The 21,316-nt window shown below is 32.7% G+C and overlaps 1 protein-coding gene across 1 annotated transcript in view; it reads left to right on the top strand.

Annotated features, from left to right (window-relative positions):
• The window catches only part of LOC108908983, a 38,377-nt gene extending 31,649 nt beyond the window's left edge, over positions 1-6,728 (top strand). Inside the window, exons 17-19 of the mRNA XM_018713186.1 lie at positions 1,598-1,830; positions 2,545-2,792; positions 6,416-6,728. Coding sequence (XP_018568702.1) covers positions 1,598-1,830; positions 2,545-2,792; positions 6,416-6,728 — 794 coding nt within the window. The remainder of the gene's footprint in view (positions 1-1,597; positions 1,831-2,544; positions 2,793-6,415) is intronic.
• Positions 6,729-21,316: the final 14,588 nt, after the last annotated feature.

Genomic DNA, 21,316 nt, shown 5'->3' on the forward strand with positions numbered 1-21,316 from the left:
ATATATATATGACAGGTTTGGCTCGTTGACTGGTGGTTATGAGTGGTAACCCTGACAGAGAGCAACCTGCTATTTCGCAGGTACTATGAAAGCAAGACCTGTGCCGCTACTATGATGATATTGATATGATGATATTGATGTGAGGATATTGATATGATGATATTGGTATGATGATATTGATATGACGATATTGATATGATGATAACGATATGATGAATTGGCCACCATTATTTTTATTTTTAATTATTTTATACTAAATGTTGTGTACATAACACCGTCATAAAAAACTGCAAACACAAAAATAACTTTCAACCGAGACGGAGGCGGCAAACAAAGCCGAACTCTCACACACACTATTGACGTTCCCCTCATCGACCGGTCGTGAAATGGGGAAATAAACCGATCTCAATGAAAACTTCTATTAGCAAATGAACAAACTGTTACGGTACAAAAAGGAGCTTAGCAAACTAGTCTATTAGAAGAAAACGTCTCTCTGAATGGTACGGTAAAGGGGAAAAGCCTTTCAAAGGACTCTTTGAAACAGTTTGGAAAGAAAAATATCTAAGATTTGCCTCGTAAGGCGATGATAATTTCCAATAACAATGACAAAAATAAGGTACAGGGTGAAATACAACTGATGCAAAATCGATACCACCGACAAAGTTTTTATACAGGGTGGTTCAAAATTCGGTACAAAGAATTTAGGGACATATTTTTGAGGTCAGACTAAGATTTTTTTCCTATAAACTTAGCTCTTCGCATTTTTTTCATACAACTAACCAATTTCAAAAAAATCACTGCTGAATAGTAACAGTACTACCGTCAAAAAATTTAAAGAGCTAAAATTCAAGATCATTGCATTACTGATTAGATGGTGGAAACAAATTTTAAAATGTTTCACCTTAAATAGTTAATAAAATTTGAAAATATGATGTGGATTTAACTCTTCATAAGTAATATCTCGGAAATGGTTAGTCTGAGGGAGTTCGACCTTTTTTGCTTATAATTGATAGGGAAATAAACATACTAATAACAAACGTCAATGTACAGGGTAGTAAAAAAGTTAGGACCGATTTAATTCAAGCGTACCCTTATAGGTGGCGCTCCGTACAAGCAGCGTCAAAAGCAATTGCATATTTAAATTTAGTATCCTAAAAAACCCCCGTACCCCAAGTTTTATGCCAACATTCAAATCTGTTTGGAGATTATTCCTAAAAAATCGAAAAAAATCCTGTATATCGAAAACTAAGCATTTGTGGTCCCACATTTATAGGAAAAAAGTATTATTTTGAACCTCAAAAATACGCCCCTAAATTCTTTATACTGAATTTTAAATCACCCTGTATAATATTTACAATTTTGAAGAAAAACATTTTTTTAGAAAAGATGTAAATCACTGTCCATACGCATTTACAAACATTTATATTTACAGTTGAATTTTGATAAAATCCATTACCCTGAAAATTTTCAGATGTAGGCTTCCAGTTTAAAACAAATATTTTAATTTTTTTTTTTCGTAAAAAACATCATTTATTTCATTGCACTCTTTATGTCTTTGTTTTGTACAAATTACGATCTTCCAAATTTTGATTTCTAGGCTACAGCTTTCTGGGAAAATTGATTCACTTTAGGTCTTTACCGAATACGACTGAATTCAAAAACAGTTTCATTAGAACAAACGGCACAATATTCACAACAAGTTTCGAATTAGAGTTGTGTCATCAGTACTGCTTACTCTTTATCACTTACGAGGAAGATATCCACATAACTTGCATCAATCTTGATGGAGAATTTTATTTACGGCAAGAAATTCCCGAAAAATCACATCAGGTAGGTACAAAAATTGGTAACCGCTATCCACTATACAGAAAAATGTACAGTTGTCCCCTTAACGAGTATTTTCCCAGGTATATATTCCCAAATGTTCCCCATTATTTGTCACTGTGGATAAAGAGCGATAATCCTGCTCGATCCCGCCCCGTCCGAGGTCAGTTATCCAGCCAAGGGTATTGGCGCGGATTATTTGTCAGTTTTTCGTTATATTCCCTCTTATTTTCGTATATTTTTCAAAATCCCTTCTTTTCAGCATATTACTACTGAAAAGTTAGTTCATATTAGTTAACACTATTATTAACACTATTAAATGTTCTGCAACAAATTTTTTGTTGTCTATAAAACGCAATTATTTCATTATACTCATAACAAATTATATTATAAATATTATAAAAAATTCTTTCACTGTTAAAAGCAAGAATAATACAAGGTTAATTCATATTACATTGTTAAGGTGAAGACGAAATTATTGTTTTCTAAATCTTTCACTAACAACTTTAACATATTGCAATGGAATGCTAAAATATCAAGTTCACTTGCACATTTCACGGTCTATTTGATTTTCGAGCACTTTCACAAATATCTTTCCGAACATTTTGTACATGGCCAACTAGATTAAACGAAATTGGTTCTAACGATTTTGAGACTATGAAAAAAAATAATTGTTAATGCTGTTTAAGCTAAATGAGCCTTTATCTGACACTCTAACAGGCATCAGTCATCAACGTGGACGGACTATCCTACCTGGTCACCATAAAAACTGCAACCCGGACAGAAGAACCGCGCACCAGCATATGGAGATTCGACAATGGAACTTCCCGGTTCGAATTGTATCAAACAATTTATGAGGGCGATCCAATAAGCTTAACAACCGTTACTTACAACTCCGCTTGCTACGTGGCTGTGGCGTACGGTCACCTGCCGAACACGATGCACCTTGGGCGGGTGGTTATTAGGAGGTAGGTGCATCCCGGTGTATGTTTTTTTAAGTCGCTATATTTGCATGGGCTTGTACCCGAGCTTCCGAATTAATCAGTATGCCGATCGGTTTGCTGCACTAGCGAATGAGTTTCGAGCGATCGGCACGTAATTTTGAGGTTATCCCGACAATAAAAAGAAACAAATTGTAGTAATTCTTGAAAAAGAATCTTTAGAGATATTTGAAAAATAATACAATAGATGGTATGAAGCTACGGAAGGGCCACTAGATATTTATTTTTCTTAATAATAACTTCTATTGAAATGGATACATTTATATGAACAAATTTCAAAAATGTAAAGGGTGATTCAATCAAAATGTCATTAATTTTAATCGAGTATTCTGAAGGTTTAATAATAAAAACGAAAATTGAAAAAAAATAATTACTCGACCTTTTAAAAAATAAGCAAAGGTTCCCTTAACTCCCGTTAATTCGATGCCCTAGTTCGCAGCACATTTTCTGACCGGGAACGCGTCTGCGGACTACAGAGCGTTCGAACATTGAAGCGAAACAGCTGATTTCCTCAGTCGTCTTGAGTTTTGCAATTGGTTTCAAAATCAAAGTGGAGCAGGTCCCAATTTTATTAACAAAGTGCTATGGGCGAAGGAGTGATTTTTTAGCTCTACTGGCATTTTAAAGAGATAGGTACCATACTACTCTTTGAAAAGCAATAAATCACTAGGTATACATACTACAAACAGAATAATTAATTGAGCATAATACTAAAAGCTCATATTCAATTATAAAATAGTGAAAACGTTAACAATATTAAAAATACTAAATTGCAGTAACCTAACACTCGAAAACAATTATTATCGTTATATTTGTTAATATTTAAAATGTAAAAACTATCTTATTCATTCATGTCACTAGGTAAAAAGATCTGTTTTTCCTTATCGTTTATTACGGATTAAAAGTGCAATAAAAGTTAGGTTAATGACCGAATAATACTGTGGGTCAAGATTCCTTCTCGATAAACCTTTGTGCGTCAGCGGTCAAGAGCGGTTCCAAATAATGATTTGAAAATATTATTTTCAGCATAAATGTGCATTTTAAAATTTTATTACATTACGACTGAATCACCCTATATATTCTTCAATTGACGTTCTATGCCTTGCTCTACGCCTACTATTTTTAACGATTAGCAGCGTTTTCGTTAATCGCATTTTACTTTCAGCCTAAACAAATAAAAAACGGAGTGAGGCACGTACATACTTCAAAATCATAGATATACTCAGCCAAAATTTGATACCAAGTCGGTAGATTGTCTAAGATCATGTTGTTGAGATTACAAAAAATCTAGAAGATATTCTGTATGAGTACACTCCTATAAAACATAATTTTGCACACAACTGAAATGATAATCAATTTTTTATTATTCCACAAAATAATCACAAATTAATTTTGTGAATTGTGAACTTCCGTGTTATTTTAATTTTATTATTCCTACGTACAAATAACAAAAGCTATTTTCTCTTTATTTGTAAAGTGTTTCAATTTAAACTAACACGAAATGCAATTCAAATTAATATTTCAATAACCCTGCGGTTAATTTTAATTAAATTAAATAATATAGAAATGATTATGGTGCATTTTCCTGCAATTTACACCCCCACTTACAGCTCTGACTTTTAGATGTAGAAAAAATATTAAGTATAATAATTTAAGGTATCGTGAATTTTCTGGAAGTACCAGAGTTTTGTATGAAATTAAACAATTAAACAAATCACAGCGTTCTATTAAAAAAAAATAGTAAGAATTATTTTGTTACCTTTAAAATGTTACAAACTATATATTTAATATAATTTCTATTCCAAACAATAACAGCCACGGAATGGGCTTAAATTTTTCACAATTTCAGGCTTATAAGCAGATTATTACTTATCAGTTTTAATAAAAGATGTGAATTATACGAACTGTATAAGTAATTTCGCTAATATCTGATTACATGCATTTTAATTTCATTTTAAAAGTTTGTATTCGAATCGTTTGCCATTATCATCAACCTTGTCTCGTATTAGCTGTGGATATGTTATTACAGAAAACTTATTATTTCAGTAAATCTTCCCTGTTTCTCTATTAGCACATAAAAGAATAACAGTGGTTTGGTAACTAACTTAACTCTTACGTGTTCGGTCCGCTACTAAAACGAAATTACAAATTATCATCACATACGTTCCAACACTGGGGGGAAGGGGGTAAAATTTACCATAACTTTTTTATGCTTTGACTTTTCTGACTTTTGACTGAAAGAAAAGAAAGCAATTGAAATTATTAAATAGTCATACAATAAACTAATAAAAATAAATGAAAACTACACTATTAATAAACCTTTTTTATCTCAATAGTAATTTTTATAGTAAATGCCCAAAAAGATGTCCATTTTGCTGAAATCAGTTTTCAGCTCGACGTCGAATTGCCCGCGAAGACCTCAAAACTTCAAAATTATTTTGTCTGATTTGATTCGCAGCCAAATAAACCCTCTATTGTAATTCTTCCAAAGGATTTATTTCTGCAGCGTAAACTACAGCCTTCATCCTACCCCACAGAAAGTAATCTAGAGGATTTAGGTCTAGAGATAGAGGTGGCCACGGAATGTAGCCGCCTCTACCTATCCACCAACCAGGAAAATGATCGTTTAACCAATTTATAACATGGGTAAAGTAAGATGGTGCCCCATCTTGTTGACAGTGTAACGTTTAACGGTGTATCGTCCAATAGTTCTCTTACATCATTTTGCAGAAAGTTTAAATATCCTTATGGAGTCGGACAATTGGGAAAATGTATTGATCCAAGTAGCTGGTCCTCTAAAATTCCTGTCCACACATTTATTGCAAATCTATTCTGAAAATTTGTGAGCCGTATTGCCCGTGGATTTTTGTCTGACCAGAAATGGGTGTTACAAATAGGTCTACATTCGTAAAATGATGCATTTTCGACGGATAACAATTCGCAAAAAGTAAATAACTGAACTGTCAATGCAAATGACGGCAAACGAATTTTTATTATTCAAAACCCGCGAATGATAAAAAATATTGACAATTTCGATTCTCGGTGATGTAACATTATTTTTAGACGGATTTTACACAGAAATTGAACATTCTACCAAACTGAACCAAGAATACCCTTTTTTTATTAAAAACTCAAAAAAGTAAAAGCATAAAAAAGTTACGGTAAATTTTACCCCTTCCCCCCAGTGTTAGAACGTATCTCATGAAAATTTGTTTCCATTATTTTAGTAGCGGACTAAGCACGTAAGAGTTAAGCTGGTTACCAAATTTCATTAATTTATTTCAACTGGTTTCGGAGTTATTTAGAATGAACCATCATCAGAGTGGTCCCTTTAAGTGGCTATAAATTCTTTAGGAAGAATTTTGTACCCACGTTTATATAAAGAAAAAGTAATCTTTTTCGACATAGACTCTGTGGAAATATTGTCCCCTAATTTCGGGACACCCTGTATAAAAACACACACATATCTGGTGTATTTTTGCATTTCCCTTTAAATTACTATTTTACTAATTACGCTAATTAAAAACAAATTACTGACTACTAACATTTAAATTCCGAAATAAATTGTGAGGTTTTCTTATCACTTTCAGGTTCGATAAAAAGACGCAGGAATTCAAAATATGGCAAAACATCCGTTTAGCCACCCCCACACATTTAGAATTCAGCGTGTTACCCTCTGAAGAATTAGTCCTGTACATTTTAACAGACAATCCTTCAGAACCGCTCATCGTGTACGTTTATGAAGGAATTTCTGGGTTCAGCAAAAAAATTGTGGGTTCCGCCATTCCCAACGTGATAAGAATGAACCAGTTTTCCATAAATAATATGCACTTCGTTGTGACACAGCATTTTAATTACGCGAATATCATTCAGGCAGTCTTTAAGGGGGAGAAACTGGATTAAAAAAAATCGAAATGATGAAATTGGAAAGGATATTTCCTAAGAAATATGTGTTTTAAGTGTTTATTGTGTAGGTAAAAAATTTGTTATTTTTCCAAATTGTTGTTAAATCGTTTTGTTAAACAGTGTTTAAAAATAAATTTAGATAACCTTAGTCTGGTGTCAGATATTTCATTCCGAAAAATTCCCCTGAACATGCTCAAATTTATGAAATAATAAATAGACACCTACCTGACATCGTTGCTCTTCACTAATTACCAAGCCTTTCTTTCATAAATTCACACCAGAGGGTCCTCTTCGCCTTTAAAACACAAAGAACAACACAAACATGTGTTTTTGACAGTGTCACTACTAGGAGGTAAGGTTATGAATGGTAGACATAAAGATTAGTAAATGTGTACGACGGAATACCTAGAATTTTTGTTGGGAGAGTAACTTTCCCTGCAACCGGCATTTCAAGCGGGTGTAGTACTGGTTGCAGCAAACTACTAATCGATACTACAAAGATTTACCCATCTTTTCACTTACAATGTACCTCTCAATCTAATGTGAAATAATGTGCTTATATCTAGGTATTTATCCAATTACCTTTACATGCTTAACAGCCAATTTAGAGGATATCTGCCTACAGTAGAATGATATATTTTTTACATGACGGTTATTTTGCTCTAGAGTACGTAAACATACCTCAAGGGCACCCTTTGACTCAACAGAAAACTTGGTTGAAAAGGAAAAAGCGCTGCGCTAGCAGTCATTATTTCACATACTTTTCTTTAATAAATGTTATTACGGGAAGTTTTCTGAATGTTACTGAAAGAAGTACTTCACATACAAATGGGAGTTAGCTCGAGTTATACAAGCGCTCTTGTAGAAGTACAGATCCTGGGCCTTGTTGTACAGTATGTCCAGAAGTGACCTCAATAGCTACCTTGACTGAAAATAAATCGAATTATCTACATCAAGTTAGCTCAACACATTTTGCTGCTATAAAAAATTATGTTTTTGTTCTACGATATCAGTTTTGGTCACGCTGCAGGGCAGAAAAACTAAAATCTCACGCGTAGACGTAGTGGTTTGTCATTGTTAATTGTAAACGAATTATCAATATTGGTGACGCCAGGATTTAGGGATTTTGTTGTTACCAGTATCAGCTCTCCAATGTTCGCTGCCCAAGTACGACAGTCACGTGTCTTGTAAACAGATATGAAGGCGCTGTATTATAATCGCTACAATACACTAATATTTTTAATAGAACCTTTTTAATACAAGAAAAATACAATAAAAGTAAATAACTAAAAATATTAAGAAATTCAACGAAAATTAGGTAAAACATAACCTCGGATTTTTTGAAAATTTGTGGATCACTTTATTATTGAAATCTTTTTTAAAATATGGAAATGTATTACTTTTTACCATAAAATTTTATATTTTTAAATTCTTTTGTCATCAAATATTTATACCAATTTATTACAATTGTTTTTTAAAACAATAAAGTAGTGTATTAATTTTCAAAATTAAAGTTTAAGGAAATAAAACATTTTACTAAAAATTTCCAATCAAATATTTTCTTAGCTTAAGAAAATTTTTGTTTTTTTTTCGAATTTCTAGGGGGAGGCAGCTGCCCCCTTTGGCGACGCCCTTGTTCTGTGCATTGTAGCGATTTGTCCTAAGTCATGTGACCCAGGATACAAATCGCGCGACATTTATTTAAAACGAAACTCCATTTCTGATTAGGAAATTGACTTTTTCTGGTAGTAACACAACAGTTAAAAGAGTTACTGCTAAATCTATATGTGATGTATACTAAAGTATACAATAACACTTAATACCACGTAATGAATACAACAAATCACCCGTGATAAGCGTGCAAATACTGCAAATGGCCTAAGTCGCGTGACGTCAGAGTAGTTACATCTTGGTCCCTTACCCTCTGCCTCTACGTTCCATCCGTCCGTCCGTTGTGTATTATCAAGTCAATGGTGCCGAGCCTACCACAACGTTTTCAAAACAAATGCATATCGCCGTTGCCTAGTTTTTCACCAACAAAGCGTTTTTTTCTAACGGTTCAGTTTCTTTAGTTGCTCGTATTGCGTACGTTAATGTAAGTAGTTTATAAATATTTACCGTATATTAAACGCAAATTTCCAAGTTAATATGTGTAAGTGTAATGTCACGGATGTTGTTTTAATGAACACTGAGTGCAGGCAAAATATTCGCGTCGGTGAGAGAGTTCTGCGATGAAAATGCTTTCCTCAAAGAAGCCGTTGAATTACTTTTTGTGGTGGGTGGCATATGAAAAGTGTTCGGTGTAATAGCAAAGTACATAACGCGAATTTCTAAACAGAAACGGATATTTGTAATATTCAGAATGTGTTGTGTGTGTTCACTGTGTTCCTGAAAGTCTAGCGAAAACTCCAGTAAGGGTATTACGACTTGGTTTTTTGCAAGTGTGTTTTCGAGCGGTGGTTACAGCAGATGTTTAGGTATGTACATCTATATCTCGTTTTATTCTCTACTACTGTTATTTACTGTATAATCGTTAGGTTTGGGTATAAATTCGTGTGAAACTGTAAATTATGAAAATTATGTATGATAATAACAGTGATTTTACGCAAAACAGTTTACCAAATGCATGCTTTGCTTCATTGTATAGCATTTTACAAGCATTTCCATTCTTTTTATACCTAATCATAAAGCTATTGCGGAAATAGATGTCACTTGTTAATGAACAAATTGCAAATTTTTACTGTGAACCTATAACAGTTTATTATTATTTTTATTTAAATTCAGAGTAAAGCAAACATAGACAGTTTATTTTTTATTGGAGATAAAATTACGAAAAAGTTTAATTAATTTACAAACCATTTACTAAGCTATTTTGGCATATTTGCGATAAAAACATTACATTTTGTTCAAAATGATGTCCCTCACTAGCTATGCAACTATATACGTTAATCTAATCTAACCTCAAATTCAAATAAAAATTTTACACAGAAACTAAATTTGAGAATACCTAACTGCACAAACTGAACAAAAAAATGCTTGTTTGAGCAAAGAACTTTAATACGGATTTTGTAGAACTTTGATTTATTCGTTGCTAGTAATAATTTATGAATAATTGAATTTATGTATTTGTTAGAAGTATACAGGTGTAGAAATCTAATTCCATTTGTGGAAAAAAATGTTTACGGTAATTCATCATTTTTGTTTCTAGTTTAGTTAGTTTTTCTCAGTGTGCAAAACACCAACCGTTCAGTAAAATAACTGACCCACATCGCCGCCAAAACTCATTTAATGAAAAAAAAAGGGAGGAATACAAAATTCAGCATCTGTAAGTCAACGACCTAAAAAGTCCCTAAACGCTTTGGCAAAAACTTTATTTTATTATCGGGCTTGTGATCAAGGTCTAATAGTATACCCATCCCCGAGTTAAGAATCAAAATAATCTGACCCGACAGAGACGCCACCGGAATAAGAAATTTCCCGTGTATTGTGGTGGCCGTCCCTCCGAAAAAAGCAAATAAACGCGCGGCGAAATGACTCAAACAGCGCAGATAAGGTGACGAAATTATACAAACTGGCTACTGGCGACAGAAATTGGAGTGGAAGCGTACAGATTTTCTACTTGAAATTGTTATCTCTCATAAACGAGTCCCAGGGGATTCTTCATAAAACCAAAGTTTGAGTGAACGTGTCTTTTAGTTGGACATTTTCAGCTTCACGACTCTCTATGGTATTTTAGTAAGGCATACAACTCCCAGGAACTCCATATAAAATGTGACCGCTTTTTACGTCATTATCATTCGCAAACTTTTACTTCGCAATACTTAGCCGCCCGCCCCCGTTGAAATATGGACGCCTATGCTCGCTTTACTTTAAAACTACGTCACTTTTCTTCCTCTTAAAAGAACAACAACAATACACATTATATGTACCAGGTGCACTAATCTTTCTCCTATTTCTTTCGAGATACCAAAAAGCATGTAAGAATAAAAAAATAAATTGCAAAGGCATTTGCGAATAGAAAAGACAATTGAGAAGATTCGGTTAAAAGTCTTTCCGATCTCAATTGATGAACCAAGTTGGCAGTATGTACCAGGTTTCGCTGTCGCTGACGCTGCAACTTGGCATTGAAATATTTGAAAAACTTGTTCCCATTTTTATTTTGTCATACCTACCCATATACAGGTCTAGTCGCCCAGTTGAAGAATGAGCGCGCGGGCAAACGCGGCACAAACACAGCCGCACTGGACTTTTTCGGTTGTCAACAAATGGCCTAGCAGTGCAGTGCAGCAGTGCGGAATTTGGTGTGATTCAGGTAATTTTAATTTATTATAGGCTCCTTCTATTAATCGTTCATATTGCAATTGCGAAAGGGAGAAATAAGAGGGATATTTTATTTATTAATATTATCACAACATGGCATTTTGGAGATTAGATTTTTGGATGGTTAAAAAAAGGAATGTCCCTTGGATTGTGCCAAGCATAATTTGTTAGACAAACAATTGGTTGCCTGACAAATGAACTAGGAATATTTCACCTGCCCTTGTTGCTCTCGGTCTAGGCTCTGTAGGAGCGGATTCGCTGTCAGGGTCCCTCCCTGATATTATTTTCACATCTTCAGGACTGGGCGGAAAAGCTTCGACCCGACTGAGTTCCTTATGTTATTTCTAAGAAAAAAAGGTAAATTATAATTTTTTTTGGCCTGAAACTTTGCACACAGAAGAATAAATTTAAATTATTTTTCTAAGAACAATTATTATTGGTTTGTCAAAAACAGTATCTGGATATTTTTTATTTGATATAGAATTTTAGGCGAAGTGGAAAAATATAAAGGAATCTTCTCGGGAATCTTTTACATCTGAAATTTTAGTTTTTTTTGTATCGGTCATGAAGTGAGACTGCAAATTAAATTTCCTTGTGAAACAACACCCAGGAAAAAGTGTGCCTAATACTCCATTCCATCTGATTGTTAGTCCAATTAAATGGGCCTTTAAATCCCAATTTTGGTTATATAAAAACAATAAGTGACAGTAATTTTTTTTAACCTTTGAGCTAGAAAAAAGTTTTCTATAAAAGATGTAGAGCATAAAATTCTACATAATAATGGTCAATTGACTTTTTCTTGTACTATTAAAACTAACAGAGTTAGGGTGACTAGAAGTTAAGGGATGATTTCAGAAATTTAAAAAATCATAAGCAGAAAAATAAATGAATTTTATATTTTTTTTTAAATTTACTCTAAAAAATGTAAACTATCTTTTCAGAGGAATAGACATATTTTTTAATTTTTAATAAAAAAGAAACAATTTCACAAAGCGAACGTGATTTTTTTATCCTTGACGTAAAACAAAATTTCGAAAACAACTTTTCATTATTTTAAATAATTAATAGAATGGCATAGAAAAAAATTATTTTAATGTTAAATCACAAAACTTTACGATTAAAAAATTGAAATTGTTATAACTTTTTTATTAAAAGAAAAAATATTTCTCCGAAAAGAAAGTATACATATTTTAAAGTAGATTGAAAAATTAAATTATAAAATTCATTCATTTGTCTGCTTGTTATGATTTTTTTAAATTTCTGAAATCATCCCTTAACTTCTAGCCACCCTAACTCTGTTAATTTTAACAGTACAAGAAAAAGTCAGTGGACCATTTTCATGTTTAATTTTATGCTCTACAACTTTTATAAGAAACTTTTTTTTCTACCTTTTACCTCTTTTGAGTTATCTTGATTAACCCCTTTATTTTATCTTTTTTCATACCTGGCCGGGGGTTAAAAAAATATATTTATTATTATTATATACCTCAAACTAACTTATATCAAAAATTCAGACAAGTTGACCAAAATTGAGATTTAAAGGCCCATTTAATTGGAGTATTATCTCCATTTTAATAAATTGAACTTTTCTATACTTGAGTATTTTCTTGCAGAAGGCTTAGGTATTTTCCGACAGTGTTTACCAAGTATAACTCTTTTAGGAATAGACCGAACCTATCTTCCGCATTTCCGGTTTCTTAATATCGCGCTAACTTTCTTAAACTTCACTATACACTAGGGACGGCATAAATATCTCAAAGGGAAAGACTTAACTTGAAGGTTTTATGGGGTTATTACGGGCGTTTTCTAATTAAACGCTTTAATTGGGTGCATCACCTCGATATTTAAATAAACTAAATCGCGAATGAAAATAACAGGCGAGGTAAAACTATCCCTTTGCCTACTTGTGAAACGCCTCGAGCCGGATAGAATGAAAGATCCAGAAGTAATAATTAATTTTAGCATGTACCTGGTTACAGCTTGAAATGGAACGGAAATATTGACTGAGCTTCGAGCAGTTATTAAACGGGGTTTAGTTAAGTTTTAACTAAACCGCACTGAAAAAACTATTATTTTCTGTTAAAGTAAGCGGCTGGTGCTGAAGCTGAGTGCAACCAGTTTACATTTATACAAGTTACATTGTTGCACTTGACGTAAGTCATTTACTCTGTTCCAATTAAAAAAAGAAACAGTTAACAACAAATTTGTCTGTAATTAACTAATTCAATTTAATATAACCACCATCATTTTATATTATCTGTTAGCCGAATTGAAAAATATTACTTTTTAATATAAAGGAGCCCGCATAAACCTTATGGGAACTGGCTCCCGGTTAAATTGGCTGAAGTGGTCTTACATTCTTTGTTTCGTTGTAAGGAAGTTGTTTTTTATTTACTTTAAATTAATACCTGCCTTGACCTTAACCTTAAGGCCTTTGTACTATCCCTCACACTGACATCAGACACTCAGTTGTTTCCTACGACGAGCCGCCACTGTGTCGTCTTTAATCGCTACTGAATTTTCCTATTAATTATGACAGTTCCTTCTTTGGCGTTTTTACTTCCCCCATTTCTAAGCACCCCACCGGAAAAACTACCGGCGTATCCGTGTATACAAAATCTGTCGTGTACACAATACCTAAGGAATTGTTTCAGTAAATTCCCGTTTCCGGCGTTCTCTCCCTAGTTACATCTTTATTCTTCAAAGCGAAACTGCCGGAAACTGAAACGAAGTTATGCAAAGGAAAATTGTATAGATAAAGAAAGGTTGAGTATTACGTTAATTTTTTAGGTAAGTCTAAATCTACAAGCGTATTATTCTGAGCGTCTCTTTCGCTCGCCATGAATTTAAATGAGGAGGATATTACAGTAAGACATCGCTGTCACGAGAGATACTCGAATCTTAACGTGTGTAGCTGAAATTGGATTTTTAGTTGATTTATGATACAAATACGTGTATGCATGTCAAAACTCTATTAGAATAAAACAGTTTGAGCTATTAGTTTTACGGTAACATGATGGAGAAGCACACATCATAATGTGTTGGTACACATCTCCTAATAACTCACTGCTAGGGGGGATTTATAGCTAGATTAACACTGACAACTCCAACAACAAATAATGCGCACACATTTGTGTTGCTACGGCGATGCAGGTTGTAATTCATGAGCTACGTTCGAGGTTTTTGGGGTACGTCTTTCTCCTGGAAGATAAATATTGAACTAAGTATGTCGACTCCGTTGATCGTACAGGATGTAACGGTACAGTTGATGAAAAATGAAGTAGCCTTTTCCACATCCAACATTAACCACAGTAGGCGCGAAAACAGTTGCTAACACACAGTGCGTTAGAAAAATAAGGCACAGTTGTCATTGGCATTGGCATTGTACAGGGTGTCCCAAACTCTTAGATTGTATGGGGTTTCCTTAAGAATAAAATCTATAAAAGTACCTATGTCACTTAATATAGAACTTTTAAAAGAAAAAATTTGAAATGCCTGTGAAGAGCTTGCTCCTAATGTGCGGAGGAATGCAATTATAAAAGATTTATGTTTAGCTACGTATGTAAAATAATTCTTGTTTTTTGTTCTACTTTTATTGTTTCTGTTTTCTTTGTGATTAATTAAAGACATGTTTAGTATTTATGTTTAGCAAGCCTTGTATGAAAGCTTTCAACGGCCTCCTGCTATTAACGAAGCAGTAAATTTTAAAATAATTATAAATCGTTTGTAATTATTATTCTTACTTCTAATTATAACTTTTTAATGGAAGTGGATAGAGAAAAATTTTTTAAATAAATGTTTATGGGAAAAATATTGTTTTTAAATATAAAAAAATACAGGTATGTTCCTGGAAAAAAAATCATGACGTCATCAACACAACTTTCGAAATACCTAAAACTTTAATTTTTGATGCAAAATGGCAAATTACTCGCGATACTTTCAATATTTATATTCATTATTAAAATATGTATATTCACTATCAAATTATGTCAGTAAATATTGAAAGTATCTTGTTGTCCACGGCACCGTTGATAAAATTAGTACAGACTTGATCTGCTTCAATTTCTTTACGCATATCGTCTCATACCTTTTGACGGAGAAGAGATATTGAAAAACTTTTTTAATAAAAGTTGTTGAAAAAAAAATAACTCGTATAATAAATATTTATGAAATTGGGAAAAATAATTTCGATGACGTCACAGCGTATCTTTGGGCGGTAAACATACGAAGAATTTTAAGTCAAGTACTTATAACTTCATGCCATATGCAGGGTGTCCCGGTACTTGATACAAAAAAGTCGACTACAAATAGACGAGGTCAAAATAATATCAGTTCTTCATATAATTTTTTTTCGTACGGGCCTTCGTTAACAAGTTACGGGCCCTCAAAGATAAGAATTAAAAAGTTATTTTTATTTACAGTCTCTTAGCTATTAACTTCAGCAAGATGCAAATTTGGTGATCGATAACACATGCGTATAGCTAACTAACAAAATTTGACGAACACACTTTATAAACTAATGCAAAAAATAAAAGGGTTAAAAGAATTTCCGAAATTTTTCCATGATTTTTGACAGACTGTATTTAGGTGAAAAATGATCGAATAGGGAATTTAAAAAAAGGATTTTGAAGTTCTAAGATTCTAGTTTTTCGATTTTTGGTTGAAATTTTTTAGGAGCTACGGTTATTCCTCGTGCAATTCTAAGAAATAGTACGACAAAAAAAGTCCACGGACTTTTTTTTCAGCTAAGATAGCTTGTGTATTCAGCTTCAATTTCCTCTTTTTTTTTATTTCGATACTACCATTTTTCATAGAAATATCGGACTTTTAATGGAAAAGGATCCTTTTGTCTTCAATCATCGATATCTCGGCGACAAATGGTCGTACAGAAAATTGAAGGGCAGTTTCGAAAACTGGAATAAATTTCCTATAACATGTTGCCGCAATTTTTCTAAAAAATTTTTTTTTTCATCTTTGGTTTTTTAGAAAATTGACGGTTAAATTAGAAATATTCACGAAATAACTAATATTAAGCATGACTTTTACATTTCGATATACCCAGAAGAACCCTGTGAAGTTTCATCTCGATCTAGCGAACCGTTTCTGTTTCAAACAGTCAAACTTTTGAAAAAAATTTTAAAAAATTGCAAAATTTTTTTGTCGTCCTATTTCTTAGAATTGCGTGATAACAGCAGCTCCTAAAAAATTTCGCCCGAAAGATCTAAAAACTAGAATCTTAGAGCTTCAAAGTGCTTTTTTTTAATTCCAGATACGACCATATTTTCACCTAAATGCAGTCTGTCACGGAAAAGTTTCGGAAATTTTTTTGACCCTTTAATTTTTTGCATTAGTGTACCTACATAACACAAAATAGAAAAACAAAACAAGAATAAGTTAAAGTAAATTTCGAGGTAAATTTAAAAAATAATTATTAAATAATAATTTAAAAAGGAGAAATCTATCAAAATACATTTTCAATATGTGTAGTCATCTTCCACTTCCACACACTTTCTAAGTCTACGAATTTTATTTGTTTGTACACGAAGAAGCATTTCAAATGTTTGTATAAAAAATTTTGCTTAAATTTGAATAAAAAAGAGAGTACAATAAAAATAACAGCAAAAATTCCATGAAAAACATTGACCTTACCTTAATTCCTTTAAAATAGAGTATTGAATACCGCTTAATCCATGAATCTTGATAAATTTTTATATTCACGTTTTGTATACATGAATACAAGTTTGTTTGTCCCTCCCTGTATGCAAAACGCTATATGACTAAGTATAAGCGAATTTATTGTAACCACAATAGTAAATGCTCTTTAAATTTAGGTAAAGGATTTCCCGTATATTAATTAGGGAAACCCTATTTAAACTTCGCCAACTTTTGATTAGTGAATCCGCTCCCGATCCTACCCAGAAATAATTATTCAAGCACATCAGAATTCATACCGGAGGAAATAGAGAACAAAACAACCAAATATGTATCGCAAAACTGTTACGAAGAACATCCGTCTCAACTGTATTGTATGTACTACATTCATAACTACATAAAGACGACGTTTGGAAATTATGTTTGTCGTAATCTTCGCGACGGTATTTGCCAGGAAACGCGGAACCGTTTTTACGTTACTCCGTATATAAAATCGAGGGGTAAAAACAGAAGTTCAAGCGATATCTCCTCAGCATTTTCCTAGAAACTGGGTCATGCTAAATATCCACTAATCGAGAGATATTAATTACAGATAATTTTCCGGAATTTGACAAGGGTTCAGTTTTATGGCGAATCATTTACATGATGAGCGCGACCAGACGTATTTTTCTATAGCGGAGACGAATTAAGGAATAATTAATTAACTAGAGGCGGGAAGATTTCAACCATCTACAGTTGGAAGAATGGAACAAAAAGAGTGATGTTTTTTCCTTCATAATTTATGGCCGCCATCACCCACATTTTTTAGGACGCTTCTCACTTGAATGTCTTTCAGAAAGCAACGTAATATTCAAAGTTGTCATGCGAGCCCGATATCTCTCAATTCGCTCACAGCAATTACCTTATAAGCATGAAATAGTTACATAACTACACCTTCTCCAGATGTATTCCAGGAAGCATAACTTCAATTTCAAATTTTAATGAATCGTAGGTACGTTATTTTAAATAGAAACGTACATGACGGAGGTTTATAATAATTTATCTTCGTCTAAAACCATAAAAATTACATGGAGAGTATAGTAATCCGCACACAGAGATAGTAGTGGTAAACGTCTATTAGTTTGATGTGTCCTAAAAGCCGATAACATGCTTTAATAACGATGATATAACACACGTTTCTAATACCTGGCAGTCCCAGAACAACTCCATGTGCATTAATGGTTTAAATCATTTATTTGTAGTTTGAATTTTTGAGCAATTTTTGCTTTGGAGTCTATGCCTTCGTATTGATTAATAAGTATTAGTCACAGTATAAAGCTCCAAGTCAATAGTGATTATAAAATCAATGTCGATACAACAATTTTAAATCAATGAGAACTCTGCGATTCAGTAAACAAAGTTTTGTTATCCTCCAGTTTTGATTAACATTTCGAGCAATTAAATTATGAATATAGTTTCAGTGGGGCTTTCGAAACCTGCTTTCGATAATATAGGCTATTGATTACCTATATCCAAAAAACAGGGTTAAAAGGAACTATGAAGTTCACGATATTTTATTACACGGGTCGTTCAAATGGTCATTTTAGATGAAAAAACCGCGGAGTGCTATTAAATTAGAGGGTGGAAATTGGAGATAGGGGTGAAAATTCACCCCTTTCAGTTTTTCAATTGTAGCTCGAAAACGAAGCAAAATTTCGCTATAGTTCATAGGAAAAATTTTGTAGAGAATTGAATTTCCCATCGAAGTGGCTTATTTAAATAATTTAGAAGGAAAATATTATGCAAAAAATCGTTAATATAAAATTTGAAAAAAAAATGTTTTTTTTAATTTTTTTTTTACTTTTTGCCTCTAGTTTTTTTTTGCTTCATAGAAAAAAATAGATAAAATTTCCTTCAAAATAAGAGGTAGTAAAGTATTTTTGGATGAAAATTGACATATATGACCGCTCAAACTTAGAATTAGACATTCATAGTCATTAAAAATGAAAAAACCGCGGGGTGCTATTAAATTAGAGGGTTGAAATTGTAGATTGGGGTGAAAATGCACTTTTGCAATTTTTTAAATATAGCACAAAAATGAAGCAAAATTTCGATATAGTTCATAGGAAAAATTTTGTAGAGAATTGAATTTCCCATAGAAATGGCTTATTTTAAAAATTTAAAAGAAAAATTTTATGCAAAAAATCGTTTATAAACAATTTAAAAAAAAACAAAAAAAATTTTTTGATTTTTTTCCTTTTTTGACTATTTTTTTTTTTAGTAGAAGTAAAATTGCTGACCAAAAAACCTAATTAAATTCCCTTCAAAATGATGCGTTTTTAGAAGTTTTTGGACGAATATTGACAGTTATAACCGGTCAAACTTTAATATTTTTTAGATTTTCGTCGTTTTTAACATAATAATGATTATAATTCTTGTTATTTTTACAACAAATTGGTTCTTTACTTATTAAAAAATTATTTCAAAAGTTTTATTTGTTAATTATAAACAAAGATTTTCACAATTTAGAGTCAAAAAAGTAAATAAAATAAAAAAATCTTATTTTTGCTTTTTTAAAAATTGTTTATTAACGATTTTTTGCACAAAATTTTTCATTTAAATTTTTTTAATGTCATTTCGATGGGAAATACAATTCTTTACAATTCTTTTCCTATGAACTATACCGAATATTTGCTTCCTTTTTGGGGCTATATTTCAAAAACTGCAAAAGTGCATTTTTCTAACTTATCTTCAATTTCAACTCTCTAATTTAATAGCACCCTGCGGTTTTGTCATTTTTAATGACCCTTCGAACAAGTCATGTGATGAAAATCCTTGAACATTTCCTTCCTTTTTTGCAAAAAAAGAGAATTAAAACGTATACTTAAGGGTAAACGCGAAGAAAATCGGAAAATTGGCTTGGAAAAGTTTGAGCGACCATATTATTTTGAGGGTTTTATCTACTTTTTCTATGAAGCAGTGCCTATACCTATTTAAAAAAAAAACTAGAGGCAAAAAGTAAAAAAAAAAATAAAAATCGAACTTTTTTTTATTTTCAAATTATTAACGATTTTTTGCATAAAATTTTCCTAGAAGTAGGTAAGTCTTTGGAATTATAGAATTCATTTCAGTCATTATTATTATATGTTTCATTATTATTTCATGCTTTTACAATTATTGTATCAATACTCTCATTAATAAAATTTTGGAAAATAATTAATGGTATAATATACAGGGTGTTCTACAAGTTCTATGACAAACTTTGACAGACGGGTAGCTGGTTACAAGCATTTTAAAAAATATTGAATTTTTATTTTATATATTACCTTATACAAATGTCAAAGGCTCGGTAAGGATGCATCTGCCTGTATAGAATACCTGTTTTATCAACATTTGTTACAATTTATACCAATCGGAGAGTAATAGATACCTTTTCTAATCCATTTAGCTTGCTGGTTTAAATTACCGCCCATTACCCCGACACAAAACGCTACTCTGCAGTTCATTACGTAGATAGCTTATATCAGGCGTGGATAGCGGTAAGTGAAAAATCAAGTAAGACCCAGGAAAGCGTCCAGTATTACGTAAACTCATAGAGGAAGTTATTTTACGACGCGATAAATTCAAGTTAAGCAAGAAAAATTTACAAGAAGCTAAAACCAAGTTTGGAGACCTACTGGGTCCGTTGTAGTTCATCCTAACCCAGCTATTTTATCTAGCGTGGTTCATTTCCTGTTTCCGCGATTTCCTTCCACTCCAGTTGTTCAGTTAAGAGGTTGGCCCGGAAGTGTTTCTCCGAATTGAAGAGTAGCACGTTGATCCACTGCCGACCGAGAACCAATCAAGGCCGGGCTCAATTACAGTAATTTACTGTTGAAACTGGCCACTGTGGAATTGCCGAAGGATATTGATAATTAGAACGCGGGGAATATGCGCTGAAAATCGAGTTAGCAGTGGATTTTCTCATGTTTTATTTATCGCCTGCTGGATGGTCGCGACGACGGGATGATACAGCGACAGCTATTTCGCGTACGGCTCTATCCACTTGAATGTACGGGGGCTATGAAATTTAGCGCATCAGATTAAGATTTTTTAAAACCGTTTTGCGGGTTGCATACTCTGATATTATTTCGATAAAATTATCTAGCGGTACGCTACAATTACATTTAGTACCTGCCCCAATAAATATATTTTGCTTTCTGGGAATTTACGAGCCATATAAATTATACTTTGAATTATCCGAGATTGTCCCAAATAAATGTATTTAGCAAATGAGATTAGAATAAGTAGGCTGTAAACATAAATTAGTTGTTGTTTATTAGGGTACATAAGCACAAACCGAGTAAGTAATGACCCGGATAAGTGTTAATTAGGATATCTAGGGTAATGAAAGTAGGTACCTGGGGACAAGGATAAAACTGAAAACATTTCGAGACACGAATGAGAAGTCTTGAAGCATAATTGCTGCTCGGTTGTGTCTCGTGTTACCAGCGAAATTAGTAGAATAAAGTTTTCCATGCTACTTAGAGTTTTTCTCCTCACTTGAAGACCAAACCACTATAATTATTTGTGTACTTTGAATATACAGAAGTTTAGAACAGACGCCGTTAGAGGTCTAACCTGCCATTTTTTTT

This window comes from Anoplophora glabripennis, unplaced genomic scaffold (genome assembly GCF_000390285.2).
Source record: "Anoplophora glabripennis isolate ALB-LARVAE unplaced genomic scaffold, Agla_2.0 scaffold72, whole genome shotgun sequence".
Lineage (NCBI taxonomy): Eukaryota > Metazoa > Arthropoda > Insecta > Coleoptera > Cerambycidae > Anoplophora > Anoplophora glabripennis.